The sequence below is a fragment of the Cucumis sativus genome, chromosome 7, assembly GCF_000004075.3.
Source record: "Cucumis sativus cultivar 9930 chromosome 7, Cucumber_9930_V3, whole genome shotgun sequence".
Taxonomy (NCBI): domain Eukaryota; kingdom Viridiplantae; phylum Streptophyta; class Magnoliopsida; order Cucurbitales; family Cucurbitaceae; genus Cucumis; species Cucumis sativus.
In genome coordinates, this window is record NC_026661.2 from 7087378 (window position 1) to 7106216 (window position 18839).

The following is an 18839-nucleotide window of genomic DNA, read 5'->3' on the forward strand; positions in this document are numbered from 1 at the left end:
GTCAATCTCTAGTTGCAACCACCAATCAGATTCACATATAATAAGGGTAGAGGAGGCAACCACCAAAAACACAAGATGTAACAGAAGATTAGTTAGAGAAAAACTTCATGAATATGCAGGGTGAGTGGAAAAAAAGGACAAACACAACAAGCACATTGTATAGTTGTCAAAGAAGTAAAAAAGTCATTCAGTATAAACTGTACTGTACAGCTCACAACCACAAATTGACTACATTGAAAGCAAAGGGTGGATCAATAGAAAGCGTAATCCAACTACTCTGAATTCAACAAACAGTAAAATACAAAGCTAAGCAGATCAAAACTTATTTTATTTCCTAAAAAAACATAATATGATCAAAGCTAAATGAAGAGCACACTAAAGTATGAGCTATGTGTTTCAATATCAACGGAAGAAGAAACAATACAATTTAATTAAAAGAAACATAATATGATCTAAAATCTTAAGATTCAATTTAAAGAAACAAATTGTCTTACCATATTCTAAAATCCTAAGATTCAATTCAAAGAAACAAATCACCTATAGTTTATTTTATTTTCTAAAGAAACATAATATGATCAAAGTGAAACAGATAGCACATTAAAGCACATAACGTTATGTGTTTCAATATAGACGGAAGAAGAAGCTATACAATTTAATTCAAAGAAACGGTGTAAAACAATGAGAAAAGAAGAGGGGGGAGGGGGAGGGGGAGGGGGAGATGTCTAAAGTGAAAGCAACAAAGTCCATAATGCGGAAAGGGGCATGTCTACATGAAAAGCAACAAATGCAATATGATTAAACTCAATAAACGAAACTTAGCACTTCAAAACATAATGACACTACTCTTAAATGGATGAAACTCAAACATTCTAAAACAAGGAGGGGGCATGTCTAAATTGAAAACTAAAAAATGGTGTAAGCATCATGCACGTTGGTTTTGTCATCAAGAAAGTATATAGCTGAAAGTTGTACCTCTTTAAAGAAAATGGTATATAATGTTATGTTTGAAGTGATAACTTTTGTAATTGATAAACGGATGAAAGCCCAAGCATATCGAGTTGAAAGATTTTCAAGACTTATTACTATTCCACCTACCATAGCAAACATCACAGAAGGCAAATTATATCATACAACATTACAAAACCTATTTTATTTACCATATTGTCGACATAAACATATTTGTCAAGTGCAAATTGAAAAAACCGCCTCCAAAGTATGATGGTGTAGTTGCAATTATACTTTCAAACTTTCCATCATAAAAATTGAACGCCCACAAACTTATACAATAAAACACCCACAAACGTGTACAATTTCAACAACTATGTAAGTCAAATTTTAATATTTTTGTATAAGTTTGAAGGATTTTAATTTTACCATATGACTATGAATGTGGTTTTTGTAATTAATTTACCAATTTTTAAAGATTGAGATGATTTAAATTCCATTTTAGTTCCTAAACTCTTAGAAGACAACTAATTTAACACGTACTCTATTATTTTTCTATCTAATAACAGTTATCCAAATGTTTGTCATTAACTTATATATGATTATAAAACATGTTCGAATCGGCATGCTAGTACTCAGACTTGAAACTATGTCATTGATAAGATCAAAATATCATATACTTTAAGAACTTAAGTACTAAACTACACTAAACTTGAAGATATTATAGAAAACAGAGAGACCTGCCATGAAAAGTGTCTTGTATAGATATGAAAATAGAAGAGAAAAATAGAGGGAAAGAAATGAACCTGAGAAAGCTGTTGGATAAAATTAAGATGATGAAGAAAGGAATTCCAAATCTCACTAAAGGTTAAACAAATCTCACCAAAGGTTGAATAAAAGCAACTACCGAAGAAGAATAAAGTTAAAACAAAAGTTCTAGGTTAATATCTAAACATCAATCATACTCGAATGTTAGAATAAACTTTCTAACAACTTCAAAATAAAGAGAAGAAGAAAGGATGTGATGAACAACAAATACAACCAAGTAGAGATAAAATTTCTGAAAAACTTATAATGGAGGGGTAGAATAATACTTGAATGTTAGAATAAACTTTCTTACAACTTCTTTATTTAGGTACCTTAGATAAATCTGGAATGTTTTTTTCTGAACTCTTTCCATTCCCAAGCTTGAAAGCCAAGACAACCTATCTTTTTCTAGATTCTATTTCTTATATGCAAAAAGTAGAATACACGTGATTTTCTTTAGTTCGTGATTTTTACACTCTCTTTAGTTCGTGTTTTATACTAACATCTCTTTTTTCTAATGTACGAATTTTGTTCTTGATTTGAAGATGTAGATTCAGAGCTGTTAGGAACCTTCCTGCTGAATTTCTTCATCAGTTGCCAATGAGCTACTTGAAGGTATATGGAGTTTTAAGAATATGCTACTTGAATGCACCCAATAGTTGTTATAGCTTATTAGTTGAGTTATATCTTATAAGTTGAGTATTGATATATGAGAAGAAAAGTTGGAAATGATTAAAGTTCTTCGGTTCCTATATATTTCAAGTTGCCTTTTGCAAAAGTTTTTCCTTGCAGAATACCATATTATTTGCCCCTAGCCAAGTATTGAGATAGTTATAAGGCAAAAACATTTTTTTTTCTCTGTTACAAGTAACCATTTGCACTAATGACTGGAAATGTGTATTGTTCATTGAATATTGCATCTTCATTTCCACATTTTCTTGTTTCTAATGGCCATTTGTTATGGTTATATCTTTGTATCATGTGGACGCTTGCTACTGAGTATGGTTTTCGAAACTTGTATTACTCTCAACTATTATTGTTGGTGCTCATACTTCAAGTGTGATCTCATTAGTCATCATTTAGATTGGTTAGTTATATAGGCATTTTTTCCCTTTTTTTGTTGTGCTAAAAAAATGTATACTCCACTATACTTAAATTCCCATTTGCCACCTACTTTGAGTTTTATACATTTTTTCCATGGACAAATCATAATGTTGTGCTAAAAGAACCATGAAAAAATGGTTTGTAAAATTTTGCTCACAGACCCACCTTTCAATCCTTCAAAGAACCGTGAAAAAATGGTTTGTGATATTTGAATTTCTTTCAATGTTATTTCAATTTCATTTGCTCAATTTAATGAGTTGGGTCAATTTAATCTTATAGGTAGAGACCATGTTTGAGAAGTACAACTTTTACTGGGGTCTTCATTCAAATCCAAGTAGTTTTAACTTTATATTGCTTAAGGTGCTTATAAAAATGAATTGAAAGTCAAAATTGTGCTTAGTTATTTTTCTGAACTTGTCATCTTTCTCCACTATTTTTCTTTCTCAATTTTTTTCTTATAGTTTTCATCTAATTTTTTACTTAATTTTTTCTTTTTGTGCTGGCAGGTTTACTGGCTGGATTAGTCATTGACTCTGGTGATGGTGTCACTCATGTGGTAAAAAATTTACATACTTGTCAAGAGGAGATTTAAAGGTATAGTTCTAAGGGTTTTTTTTTTTCTCTCTTTTTCATTTTATTTCTTTTTTAGCTTTCTAATCAATCAATGAGTTTTTGTTGATGGGGTTAATTCTCTCCAGCTTTCAGATTATGTCTAGATATTGTGTTTCTAAAAGGTGAGATTGTTGAGCTACTTTTACCCATTGTAGTTGTCAATCTAGCTAGAATAAAGGATTTGGATATTGATCTTCAAAACTAATTTCACTTCAGGTTTTTTATTGTTTATTTGTCATTAGATTATGGTGTTCTATTCTTCAATGTTGCTCTGTTTTGTAGGTTTAATCATGCTCTAAGGTCAGTTGCAAATATTATACAAACTTCACATATATGGCTCTGTTTTGTTGTTTAATTTGCTCTTCTTTTATAGACAAGATATCTTCATTTTTTGAACTGGCCTGTCAAATGGGGGTGGTGTCAGGATCTCCAGTCTTTTATATTTGTATTTGAGAGACATAAAAGGTGCATTGTTGGATCTCATCCCACCTCGTGGTTGACGTTGATGAGATATCCAACAATGAATCCTTAGTATAGAATGAGCATCATATTTAACATCAATCATTCATATAGAATTAGCTATCTTATATCATAAATTGAGGGCAAAACGATACGTTTCTTTATTTATTTCATCATAGTTGGTTTTGCAACTAATGTAACTATGGTCTATCACTAATAGTATTTAAATGTAGATCCCATAAAGGGTTTAGGGTTTAGGGTTTAGGGTTTAGGGTTTGATTGACAACATCTTATTCTTTTTCTTTTTTACATTCCTTGTGCTTGCTACAGAGTAAAATTTTCTGTGACTGTTTGCTATATTCATGTTATACTCTCTTTAAGCGAATTATACTCTTGCACTATGATGTATGCTTATATTCATGTTGGCTTTGTAGGTTCAACTAAAACCGACAACTTCATGAGTTTTCCTTCAAAGAAGTTTATATGGACCATCAAAATACACTGGCTAGCATGGTTCAAGCAACAAAGAATATTTTCAAAGATGAAGGCTTACCGGTTGGTTGTTTATGCTTGTGTAGAAAATCTTGTTATATGTATTCTAATGGTATTTACACTAGTTTTGATTAAGGGCTGAAATTCCATACTTGTAAATTGTTCAAACTTGATTGGAAATGTATGAATATTACAAAGTGTATTATAGCATATATATATATATTTGTTTCTATATGGGTGTGATGTATTATAACATTATTGTCATTCAAATGGTTCGTGTGATGGCGAAGCGGCAAGAAGAGAACAAGGAAAAACTATAGTAATTAAAGAATTTGCAATATGAAAAAATGTAATAATATATGAATTCGTGACGTTCCTTAATTGTCGTCAATATTAAAACAATGACAATTTTTTGATTAAAAAACTGTCACAATCGGCCTATCTTTGACAGGGAAAAAATGTCGTCAATAGCGAAACAATGACATTTGATTGTATAAAAAAAACTGTCACGATTGGCATATCCTTGAGATTTAAAATATGTCATAATAAATGAATTTGCGACATTTTTTTAACTGCCGTTAATACGCAAATGATGACAGTTATTTGTTGTCATAATATAGAATATGACAGTTATTTGTTGTCATAAAATAGTAATAAACGAAAGTTATTTTCTGTCACGAAAAAACTTATTGCGACAGTTTTCAAAAACTGTCATGGAATGACTTTTCATGACTCCCGATACTATGACTGTAAATAACTGTAAAAAATTTTATTCGTGAGAGAAAATAACTGTCGTTGTAGACCATTTTTGTTGTAGTGAACTCATACTTAAATGTGCTATCTGTTTCACTTTGATCACATTATGTTTCTTTAGAAAATAAAATAAACTATAGGTGATTTGTTTCTTTGAATTGAATCTTAAGATTTTAGAATATGGTAAGACAATTTGTTTCTTTAAATTGAATCTTAAGATTTTAGATCATATTATGTTTCTTTTAATTAAATTGTATTGTTTCTTCTTCCGTCGATATTGAAACACATAGCTCATACTTTAGTGTGCTCTTCATTTAGCTTTGATCATATTATGTTTTTTTAGGAAATAAAATAAGTTTTGATCTGCTTAGCTTTGTATTTTACTGTTTGTTGAATTCAGAGTAGTTGGATTACGCTTTCTATTGATCCACCCTTTGCTTTCAATGTAGTCAATTTGTGGTTGTGAGCTGTACAGTACAGTTTATATTGGATGACTTTCTTACTTCTTTGATTACTATACAATGTGCTTGTTGTGTTTGTCCTTTTTTTCCACTCACCCTGCATATTCATGAAGTTTTTCTCTAACTAATCTTCTGTTACATCTTGTGTTTTTGGTGGTTGCCTCCTCTACCCTTCTTATATGTGAATCTGATTGGTGGTTGCAACTAGAGATTGACACGTATCTCTCAAAGGATCAAGCTACATTTACTCTTCTTTTACAAGTAGGTTTACATGATATAGCTAAACCTTCCAAAAATTTTCATATCTTGGATTGCACTTATTTCTTACAAGTGAGTTAACTTTAACTTCAAGTCCATTTTGTCAGAAAAAATTCTAAGCTAAAATACATTGTGAAACTAATATCATCCATTAGCTGGTTTCCATTTTTTAGAAGAATTTATTTTTTTGAAAATCTTCAAAAAATGCTCACCCTGACATCTAAATTGTTTTAGTTAATAAGTTAACCATTTGCTAACTCAATTATAATGCAAGCGTTTAGAAATATGGTGTTTGATGAATTCAACACTTAAAAAGAAAGCATTATAGGTATATACATACATTCTTGAGTTGCTTACCTATACTGTCACTTCAGTTTAGTTGCTTACTTACTATGTCAATCCAATATAATCCAAAATTTCAAAATACAATACTTTTTGTATATAAGCAATAAAGTATACTTTACTCTATTTTTGGTATATACAACCACTTAACTAATATACCAAACACAAAATATAAAAGTTATAAAATTGATATATCAAAGTAATTATCATTTATTATATATCATATTTATAAATATGGAAGTGTTTGTAATGTCTCATACCAAGGATTTAGAATAGTGTCCAGAATTTTCAAATTAGACCCTTGACACGACACATTTTTTTGCGTTATTTAACATATTTATTCAAATACAATTATTATTTATTTTACTTTCTCTTTCACTTGAATTTTGTAGAGGACACACCAACTTCTTCTACTAATACATCGCTCTCATATCATGTCACACCCTATGTAATTATAAAATAGAAGAAAAGACATGGAAAAGACAACGTAGTAAATACATAACGTATATATTATAGGATTCATTGATTTATTTTATAATCCCATTATTTATATATATATATATATATATATTGATCGTAAAGGAGGGGAAGTACATAACATACATATGCATAAAAGCAATAGCTTTTGGTAGGGAGTTACAAGGGGATATCCCTTGTCAGCCAGAAGATGGGTAAAATACTATGAAGAATGTGAGCTGCTTGAAATTCTCCCATCTCTTCTCCCACACAACAGCCTCACAGTTTACCTCAATATTATTTTCATCCTTACACTTCAACCCCAGACGCCAATTGGTTCCAGCCACCACTTGCGACTCGCACTTCAATACACTAAGAAGGTACAAGTAAGGACGTTCATGGCGGTGTTTTATGTTGTATTCTGTTACTGCCCATTGTGCTACTTCTTTCGCATGTTCACCATCTGAATTCTCACATGGTCCATAACCTCCCTTAATTGAATCAGAAGACATTTTCCTACCTTACTTTCTTTCAATACACACAAAGCTCTTATAGAATTTTTAATTCGTGATTTGTTTCGAAACAAGGGGTTTCAAATTTATACTACTCCAATTTATTCCACTCTTTTCCTTCGACTTAATTTATTATTAATTCTTTAATTTATGGAATCTAATACTCTACTTCTAAAAGGTAATTAAGCAAGAAGGAAAAGTAGGTTTATTAAAATATGATAGTTTTGAATTCGAAAAGCTAAACTATATATACATGCTTTTTGTGAGTTACACAATGTATTTATTTAAATAATAATACGTATACTATTTAAAATATATGCTTCAAATAAACTTTTGTTCACGTTGAAGTGAACAGTGAACAAGATTTTAAATTTCTGACATAACCTTGATGCATTTTGCTTAATTAACTGGGGGATCACCTTAACCTTTTTATTGTCTAATATTAAATTTTGTACCTACCATTGTCATATATAAATCACATCCGGTAGGTCTTTAGAAGTTAATTTACCTGTGTTCAGATCACTTATATCATCTAAAGCATAGAAATTTGGGTATAGGTTTTCTAGTCTTTCTAAATAAAAGTAAAGGTGTGTTTGGGAATACATTTTCACATGTTTTTTAGTTCTGAATTTTTTATAAAAATTTATGAAGAAATGGTGGAAAACCTTCTAATCATATTGAAGTGTTTTGAAAACATGCCAAATAGCGTTTGAAGTGTAGTTCAACCAAGTAGTTATATTAATTTTGTTTAAAGCAAATTGCATCCAATCAAAAAAAAAAAAAACTGAAAAAAGCAGCACATAGTACCTTTTTTCTTTTTCATATTGCAAACATGACAAATTTGACAAGTAATTAGCGATATTAAGACAACTATCGAAGGGATATCAAGCACTATCAGAGAGTTATTCGTTTTTTAAATTTACCATTTTTGCAATTTAGAAAATGCAGTAACATTGGGTCTATTATTCTAAATTATTTTGCTATTTTTACAAGTGTACTTTTATTTAAATTTTTACAAGTTTACTTTTCTTTTTAGATGTGTTCAAAGTTTTTGTTTTATTCGTTCGAAAATATTTTGTTTTGTTTAGGTCACATGCATGAGATAAAAGATAGGGAGAAGTTGGGTTTTTACATTACTATGTTAAAGTGAAAGAGATACATTCTTCATTATCCTATGTGTGGAAGTAACAAATATTTTTTAAAAAATTAAACTTTGATTTGGCCCCAATGATTCTAAATTATCCTCTTTTTTTTTCTTTTAAATTAGTTTTAGAAAAGCATTCAATTCAAGAGGCCAATGTGAGAAATTAAACACACGAAGAAGGAGTCCGTACACCGAATATTTCAAATACTTTTGTAATTCAAAAGAATAAAAAAGGTATTCTACGTTTCTTTTTAATGAGAAACTTGAGATAATGAGATACTCCTTATAGTTAATTACTAGGATATATACACACACTTTTTCGGGCATTGTTTGTAAAATATGAACGGAAATATTTACAAAATTCTATCACAACAGAAATAATAGAAGTATTGTATCTGTCAGTATTTATTATTTACCATTGACATAATCTAAAATTATACTATATTTTTCTAAAAGAAGTTTAGCATTTTTGTTATTTACAAGTAGTATTTTAAAAAATAGTAAAATAGTAAAAGAACATTAATGCTTTTATAGTCGGAAAAAGAAAGACATCTACATTTCTTAGAGTTGAGTAGAGTAAATAATCACGTTTTTAACCTTTCTATTTTTTTTTCTTTTCTTCTTTTTTAGAAAGTTTTATGAAGAGAAAAAATAAATAAGTGAATCGGATTCAAATTTATCATTAAAAAACTATATTTTAAAAATATAATATTAAATATTTGGAGGAGAGAGAGGTAAGTGATCCATGTAGTGTACAGTGTATATAAAGAAAAGTGAAGAGTTGAGTGGAGATCATAGAAGTTTGTGAGATAAGAATTATATATATCCAATATATCATCAAAATTAGCTTATAATTTGAAAGTTGAGTCTTGGATTCGTTCCTATTAATACTCATCCAGTGAAACCTGAAGTGGACATTGGTGTTGGTTGCTGTTAATTCCTATTAATTCCGATTTTGATTCATCATTGTTAGACTGTACTTAAAATTGAGGTCGACATTGAAGCTGTTTTAGATGTTGTCCATGAGGTTAATTCAAATGGCAAAACATTTACCCTTAAGTTGAAGCTAAAGGTCAAGCTTTTGGATTCTGTTGACACTAAGATTGCTGTGGTTAAAATCTTTTGGCCACCCATTGGCCTTCCAACCATTTTGTCTTTCCTGTGTGTTGAAATAAACGAACATGAAAAACCATGAAATCATGCTATTGTATAATGAAAATGGTGCTTTCTTATGCATCATTCTCATCACTTATATATTTATCGATAAACATAGCAGGATATTTCTACTATTGTTTTTAGTGTCGCTGTTTTTCTTTTTTCATCTTTCTTCTGCTTCTTAAATCTCCAACTGGGTCTAAATATCATGGTTCGACACTTTTTCTCGATAAGTAATAATGAATATTGTCTAGTAATTTTTACCTAAATTTAAGGGGCGTTTGGGGGAAGGGTTAGGTTATGGAAGGATTAGTGTTATGATCATGATACTAGCATTATAAATAAGATGTGTTTGGAAAAAGGGCTATGTGGGTAGTGTTATGATAATATGTGTTTGGTAAAAGAGTTATTTTGGTAGTATTTTGAATTATTATTTTGTTTTCTTTTTCTTTTTCAAATTCATACCGTAAATTCAATACATAAAATACATATTTTTTTTTTATTTAGGAAATTGTCCTACGTTTCCTGAAAAAAAATCGACTTACTTTCTTTAACGATAATGTCCATATTCTACATTATTCAACTAGTCGTCATGTTTCACTAAATAAACATTTGTCTTTTCTATGTCACGTAACCCATAAACATTACAAATTTGTGGAAATAAAAATTTGTGGAAATAAGATATACAACGTCAAGCATAACTTCACTACGATGAAAATAAATAAAAGGTCTTCTTAAGGACACGTTCGATGGAAGAAAATTACAAACATAAGAAAACTACACATAGACATAAATAGAAGCATTAAAAAAAAAAAAACAATAACGATCTGTAAACAAGGAAGTACAAAAACAATCACACACCATCTCGTAAGATCACTCTGCAGTAGTCAATCCTCTCGTCGTCTGACACTTCAAGAAAACTTTTCAGATCAGCTAAATTGTTCATAAGTATCCGAGTGCAAGACACCCTTTCCGACCTATTTAGCTTAGGGATGACATGCAACGCTCAAATTAAGTCCTTGCGAGCAGTACTTTCATCCTGTAGTGCTAACCGTGGCCACTCTGCAATTAGCCTTAGCTGGTAAGTTTAATAGTCCTTGGCATCCTTAATGACATCATCAGTATCCACAGGCTGGCCTCTCATCCTTCACTTTGAGCCACTTGAACCTGTCCTACTATCGCTTGCTCGACTAGGCCATGCAACGTCTTCTTGCGACATGTTGAATCCATGTCCGAAGATAGAATGAAATTTCATATCATTCAGATTCGAATGTGGATACTCGTACCCACTAGGCACGTTGGAACCGACGTCTGCAAAGGTCTTTGTACGTCCTCCCATTGCCCTGTTTTTTCGAACACATATGACAGCTTGTCATAATAGGGGAACAACTTGTTCAAGAGGCCTTTTACTGCTGGATGAGTCTGTGTAAATAAAAAAAAATCAAACATGCGTTGGTTACTCCATCACGTTTAATAAAAATCAATAACATTTATGTCACATTTAAAACATCTACATACCATGACCCAGTTGTTCAACAATTTCTTTTTAGCAACTATATGCACTTCTCATCATCATTCCATCCGAACCCATTGCATTCGAGGCCCTACAATTTGGCTATTATTGCTTAGAATACTCGCTTCGACGTCTTGATACGACAGTCGATGACAGTAATAGAGTGGATATTGTAGCCTGACAACTTCACGACCATCATCCGAACCAATTGTGTCAGGTAACCTGGTCTAAACGTCCCATTGTCTAACTTCCATCGACCAGATCCACCGGACACTTCACGAGGTTGGCCTCCTTCTCTTTTGGCCATACATGCTTTTGGGTGCATGACGAACTTGCCATTCTGACAATTGAATTAAATTCGTTCAGTGTGATGAATTGGATCTAGTTAAAGAAACATCAATAAAAAGTATGCATGAAAAGGAGGTGCAACGAAGTAAGGGGATGAAAATGCATACAAACAGTCATAGAAAATGAACAACCAATAAAATCAGAGTTCACAACAAATAGTTTAGTATGAAATGCTAGTGGATACGGTTGTGTATAAGATGGTCTTTCATTGCATAAAGTAAGAAAGTCATGACTCATATTATGCCTTAAACAGAACATGGAGCTGAAAGCAAGAGCAGCAACACACATGATTGGTAACATGGATATGGACAAGAAACATACAAGGACAAATGGAACTTGAAAAAAAGAAAGCAAAAGTAACTTACCTACGAAAACAAGAAGGAATAGAGGAGGAAGTAGGATGTGAAAGGAGGAAAACAACATACAATAAAAAAGAGCAAATGAAGAGGTATATGTAGAGGGGTAGAAGACCAATAAATTATGCCTTTATTGACCTCAAAACAAAACAAAAAAATAAAAGAAGAGAATCTTTGCAAATGACAGATATATACATCAAAAGTGAGAAGATAGTCAAAACTTCAAAACTACCACATTAAGGATAAAGAAAAGTTATGAATAGACAAATGCATAAGCAAAGGTAAAATGAAAGGATATTGAACAAATATATTGCAGTGTTATGGATGGATGGGAGTTGATTGCAAATAAAGAGAATAGATGTCACAACAAACCAGATACAGAATGCATCTTTATTGCAAATAAATTGGGAACTGTAAACAAGGAAGGCTGAAATGGAAACAAAATAGATATGGCAATATAAGAGGCATCGATTGCAAAAAAAAAAAAAAAAAAAAAAAAAGAGCCCAAAAATGCAATACGAAGAATGCTAAGAAGAATAAAAATATTTAAAATTGAAACAATTAAAAAAAAAAGCATTGTAGTTTCTAACCGAGACACCCAAATATGCACATATATGAAAGCAAATTGAAGTAACAAATAAAACTGATCAGAAATAAAAATTCAAACAAGTTTCAAGGCAATCCTCATCATCGGCTTTGAAGAAACTCAAGTTCGAGTCGCTTACCTCCAACCTTACCTTGCTCGAACATCCCATATGCACAAAATGATAGTAAGGATAGTGTAGCAAGTGTCCAAATCAGTGCGAAAAGAAGTCCGATTGGCAAATGGAAGTCCAAGCGACAAGGGGAAGTGGAAGAAGGAAAATCGAGTCAGAATTGCATGTTCACCGAGACGAGTGGTGAACATGCAAGCATTTGAGTTTCAAAGACAGTCTAAACTCAACCATTCAACAAAATCGAAAGGGAAAACTCATTTGTTTCGGAGGCAATGCGGTGAGCGAAGCCTTTAACATTTCGTTGAAAGACGAAGAGTGGAAGAGAAACAAATATTATAACAAGAGGGGTTTTTTTCTCCACAAGAAAATGAAGGCCAAAGAACAACCAATAAAGGTTGAAGATGAGTTGAGGGGACTAGGGGATTTCTTTTTCTCGACCATTAAACCTAAAATAGAGTGGTTGAAGACAATTCAAGAGACGACGAGAAAAGATGAAACGGGTTGAGGAAATGATGAAGTGGGTGTTGAAAAGAGATTGAAGACGAGTTGAGAAGGGATAAAAATGAGTTGAGAGAGAGAATACTGTACGAAGTCGTGAAGGGTTGAAAAGGCAACATAGTGGATTAAAGAGTCAAAACGGAAAAATGGAAACCATCTAAAACTAGGGTTTCCATAAAATAGGCCCTCAACGTGGGTTATGGTTATTATAACTAAAATCCACAGTGATTATTTGGGCCCGAACACACCCTAAGAATCTCATTTTAACATCGAGATTACACTCATAGTTCAATATTTATAATTTTGTTTGGTTATTACATTATCTTTACTTTTTAGCATTATTTTATTTGTTGTCTTAAATTGATAAAATTTTATTGAAAATTTTACCATGTTTCTAATTTATAGTGTTGTGTTTGGTAAGTACGGTAGAATTACATTATTGTTGCTTATCATTCACAAGCAATCAAGGCTAAACAATTCTTGATGATAAGAAGTTGCATCACTAATATACACTCGAGCAGGAATGTCAGACATGTGTTCGAGGTGTATTGGTGCATGTCGGTGTTCCAAATGCCGATACATGGAAAAAAGATTGCAGTCTGATAAATTTTATCAACAAAGATCACCGACTTTGACCATGAACTTAAGCTTAAAGAGAGTATGTTTTTGCTATTGGACCCAGCCTCAACGCTACCACTGATTAAACGACAAACACCATAAAGCTCGCTTCAAACCTCTCTTTCTATTATGCTCAGCCACTGCCCAACTAGGCTAGCTCAAGGACAAATATGTCCGATAATCCATCCACCCGATTCAGTTTCACACTCATCTTTAATTAATAAGTGAGAAAATCGTTTAAGCGTACCGAAACTACTCCTCTCACAAACTTTGATCTCCACACACATCTTTTTCTACAACCACTTTCCACCTTTATAAATATACCACTAACTTTTGTTGAAGATGTTGAAAATTCCCCGTTGAAAAAACAAAAGAAACTCAAATTTCTTGTAAAATAAAAGAGTTATTCCTTTCCTTACCGATTGATTTTAAGATTTTGTGTACACTAATTTTATCTACGTTGGCATGCATGCATTGCCCATCAACAAAATCAAAACTCAGTGACAGTCCAAGATCATCGGTAAAAAGTATAGACACCCAAAATCTTTATCCACCATTTATGCTCGCATCACAAAACACACATTTAGAAATATATATATATAATCTAAAGGAATATATATATTTAGTTATGAATAATCTTTGGTAGATTGTGAAAATTATGATCTAGGATGCATCTGTCTACATACCACCAATCTCTCTACTATAAGAAAACAAAATGTTTTTTTTTAAATAACATTTAATTTTAAATTCATGGAGTGGAGAGATAGAAAGACACAAAGATGGATGCATCATGGATGCACCAAAATTTTCTTCCCTATATATATAGGAGCATTTTTTAAAATAGCAAAATATATGTAAATACTCACAAGTTATAGCAAATTCAGAGTTCTGTTAAAGGTAGAAACTGATAGACTTCTACAGACAATGTCACCGATAAAAGTTTATCAATGTCTATTATTGATAGAATCTAAATTTTTTGTAATATATTGTCAATATTTTGTCAAATTTGCTATCCTGAACGAATTAGTTGGAGGTCATTTGAGCTAACTCAACACGTTCACTCCCATTCTAGCTATCTAATTATTGCTTGCAAGGTGACTGCATCATCATTCCTAAAACACGACAATGGAACTGTCTATGAATGTATTTGTGCTTATTGAAAACTCTAAAACGGAGATGTTTATGTATTACATATAAAGTATTTACAAAATATTGCAAAATTTTAGATTTCATCAATGTATTTTGATAGAAGAGAGTGTTGTGATCTTGGGAGGAGTAGTCCAAATAATAATAATGAAACCAAAAAATCATTTGCTTTAGATAAAATTTAAATAAATTTTTTATTGTTCTCCTAACATTAAAATTTTTAGATATTTTGGTTTGTTTGAACACAGCTTTGTCATTTAAAATAATTACCATAAAATTTAGGATTACTTCCAAAATATAGTAAAATATTAGAACCTATCTACTATGCATATTTATATATGTCATTATATAAACAAATAATAGTCTAATTTCACCTATGTCAAATGGATAGTGATATTTTCTTATATTGCTAGATGTTTTTAACAATTTTATCATTTAAATTTTTAGGTATAGCAATATTTTTTCAAAATTTCCAAATGTAGAGATAAAACAAAATCCAATATAATGAAGCAGATTCCCATTCTTTATTATTCCAAATCAATCCTGATTTTGGTGCATCACACAATATGTATTTTGGGCAATATGTTTGATATACTGTACTTTATTTTTGGTCTATACGATCACTTAACTAATATATCAAACATAAAATATAAAAGTTATACGATCACTTAACGAAAATTCAGCTTTTTATCATAAAATCTACTCTGTTGGGCAAAGGAGAAGCTTCATATCAAGCATTTACACTGCTCAAGATGCTCTGTGTACAACTGATAGGGACATTGAGAAAACCTTCATCGATCATTTTGGGGAAATCTATACGGAAAAGAAAAGAGATCTTTGGTTCATTGACAACGCCCCCTGGACTCTTATAAAAGAGACAGACCATGATGACCTGTGCAAAATTTTTTCTGCAAAAGAGATATACAATGCTCTAAAAAACTTCCCCAAAAATAAATCTTCGGGACCAGGTGGCTTTACTATGGAGTTTCTCAAGGACACTTGGAATTTCACAAAAGAAAATATATTGGAAATCTTCAATGACTTCCATAAAAATTGCATCATCAACAGTATTGTGAATTCTACCTTTATTGCTCTCATTGCAAAAAAGGATACATGCACAGCCCCTTCGGATTATAGGCCCATAAGCCTTACAACTGGTATGTACAAGCTTATTGCTAAAGTTATCGCTGAAAGACTAAAACAAGTTCTGCCTAATATAATCTCAGAGAACCAATTAGCTTTCGTTAGAGGGAGGCAGATTACGGATGCCATTTTGATTGCAAATGAAGCTGTGGATTTCTAGAAGCAAAAAAAAAATAATAATAAAAGGATATGTGCTCAAGCATGTATCGAAAAGGCTTTTGATAAAATCAACTGGGCTTTCATCGATTTTATGCTGCATAAAAAAGGCTTTCCACAAAAATGGCGTAAATGGATTGAAGCTTGTATTACTAGTGTTCAATACTCCATCCTTATCAACGGAAGACCCAGAGGTAAAATTAAACCCACAAGAGGCATCCGGCAAGGTGATCCGATCTCTCCATTCATTTTTGTTCTCGTGATGGATTATCTCAGCATACTTCTTAATCACTTGGAGAAACAAAACTTGATAAAAGAGAGTTAGTTTCAATGGGAAACATAACCTTACTCATCTCCTCTTTGCTGATGATATCCTTCTTTTTATGGAGGACGATGAAGAAACCATAAATAATATGAGGAATGCCCTTCGGCTTTTTGAATTGGCCTCAGGTCTCAACATCAACCTCAACAAATCCACGATCTCTCCTATCAACATTGATACACAGAGAACAAATTATGTGACGGGCTAAATGGGGCTTCTTAGTTAATTTCCTACCCTATTCAATATTTGGGAACCGAACTCTAGACATTTTTGGTCTGAAACAACGAAAAAACTCCAGAAGAAAATCAACAACTGGAAATATGCTTCTCTTTCCAGAGGTAGCAAGATAACTCTTATTAAAGCTACATTAGCTAGCATTCCTAATTATCACATTTCGGTTTTCAAGCCCCCAAATCTGTCTACAAAGATATTGAAACAATATGGAGAAATTTCCTCTGGAGAGACACCTTTGATAAGAAAAACACCAACCTCATCAAATGGTCAACGGTGCTGTCTCCTATCAACAAAGGTGGCCTGGGCATTAACAGCGTTCAAAGTACAAATTTTGCTCTACTAAGCAAGTGGATCTGGAGATTTTATGGAGAAAATAATCCTCTGTGGAAACGCATAATCACTGCTAAATATGAACAATCGATCATATTTGGGTGAACTTCCAACCAAAAGCAAATATAGCAGCTCCAAAGCACCCTGGATGTCTATCATTAAAGGAGTTGACTGGGTCCTTCCTCAAATCAAATGGTCCATTAAAAGGGGAGACTCCCTCTTGTTCTGGCACAGCCGATGGCATGAACTTAGTCCATTCACACAGACCAACCCAAGATTATTTGCTCTTTCTACCAAGAAAGGAGATTCCATTGCAAACATGTGGAATGCAGAAAAAGCCGACTGGGACCTCTACCCTCGAAGACCGTTAAGAAGTGTCGAGGAAGTTCTTTGGGAAGATATGAAAGTCTCCCTCCCTCCCTTGCCTGATTCAGGATTTGACAATCCTCGTTGGACTTTAAACAACAATGGCAGCTTCACTGTGGCTTCCATCAAACTTGCAAGACCTCTAAACAACCAAGACGAGACCAACGAAGATGATGGGGAGATCTATAACAACTTATGGAAATCTACCATCCCCAAAAGATGCAAATTCTTCGTATGGACTCTCCTACATGAGTGTATCAATACAATGGATATGCTACAGAGAAGGCTCCCAACGTGGAATTTAAAGCCCTCTTGGTGCATCCTATGCAAAGCTGCTGAGGAAGACAGACAACATTTTTTCACCCACTGCCCCTTCTCAACAAATCTCTTGAAGAAAGTTGAAGTTATACTGGGCAAATCCCTGCTCTTTCCAAATTCCACTACCTTATGCAAAGATCTCTTCAAAACAAAAGGTAAAACGAAAAAGCAAACTATCAAACAATACCTGGTGGCTGCTACTCTTTGGAACATTTGGAATGAAAGAAACAGAATGATTTTTAGGGGGGAAGAAAAAAAAGTTGATTCTGTATGAGAAGACATACAAGCCATAACGGGTTTTTGGACAAGCCGATCTTCTCTCTTCAAAAATTACTCGCCTAGCTCTATTGCATTAAACTTAGATGCTTTTTAGCGTTTCAAGTTTCTTGGGCTTCCCTCTAGCCCTCTATTATCTCCTGCTTCTTGTATTTACCTTTGATATTTTAATGAAGCAGGATTGAAGGGGCTGCTTTGGAACGTCTTCCTTGTGAAGATTTCCCTTTGCATCATCTTTCATAATGTATCTTTATAAATAAAAAAATAATTATCATTTATTATATATCATTATTACTAGGAAAGTGTTTGTAATGTTTCAAGCCTAGGATTTAGACTAGTATCCAAAATTCTCAATTTGAACACTTGACACTTTCGACACATTCGTTATTTAACATATTTATTCAAATACTATCATTATTTGGCTTTATTTTCACTTTTCTCTTTTAAGTTGAATTTTGTGGAGGACACACCAACTTCTTCTACTAATACATCACTCTCATATCATGTCACACCATATGTAATTATAAAATAGAAGAAAACACAACATAGTAAATACATAACGTATATATATTATAGGATTAATTGATTTATTTTATAATACCATTATTTATAGGTATATATATATATATATATTGATCGTAAAGGAGGGGAAGTACATAACATACATATGCATAAAAGCAATAGCTTTAGGTAGGGAGTTACAAGGGGATATCCCTTGTCAACCAGAAGATGGGTAGAATACTATGAAGGATGTGAGCTCCTTGAAATTCTCCCATTCCTTCTCCCACACAACAGCCTCACAGTTTACCTCAATATTATTTTCATCCTTACACTTCAACTCCAGACGCCAATTGGTTCCACCCACCACTTGCGACTCGCACTTCAATACACTAAGAAGGTACAAGTAAGGACGTTCATGGCGGTGTTTTAGGTTGTATTCTGTTACTGCCCATTGTGCTACTTCTTTCGCATGTGGACCATCTGAATTCTCACATGGTC

At 32.4% G+C, this 18839-nt stretch overlaps 2 protein-coding genes and 1 long non-coding RNA gene across 3 annotated transcripts; 2 read left to right on the forward strand and 1 right to left on the reverse strand.

The window, feature by feature from the left end:
* The first annotated feature begins 2990 nt into the window (after positions 1–2990).
* LOC116405124 (actin-related protein 2-like) lies at positions 2991–9540 on the forward strand. The gene is made up of 4 exons (XM_031888830.1): positions 2991–3053; positions 3136–3190; positions 3363–3412; positions 9319–9540. Exons 1-4 carry the CDS (start codon positions 2991–2993, stop codon positions 9538–9540), a joined length of 390 nt encoding a protein of 129 aa, XP_031744690.1.
* A 591-nt stretch (positions 9541–10131) lies between these two features.
* LOC116404963 lies at positions 10132–13048 on the reverse strand. Its single transcript, XR_004217981.1, has 3 exons — positions 12443–13048; positions 11019–11353; positions 10132–10922 (listed from the first exon to the last, which is right to left on the reverse strand). It is a non-coding gene; the product is annotated as an uncharacterized LOC116404963 (long non-coding RNA).
* Positions 13049–17028: 3980 nt separating this feature from the next.
* On the forward strand, positions 17029–17838 carry LOC116405125. Its single transcript, XM_031888832.1, has one exon. It carries the CDS (start codon positions 17029–17031, stop codon positions 17836–17838), a length of 810 nt encoding a protein of 269 aa, XP_031744692.1.
* The last annotated feature ends 1001 nt before the right edge of the window (positions 17839–18839 follow it).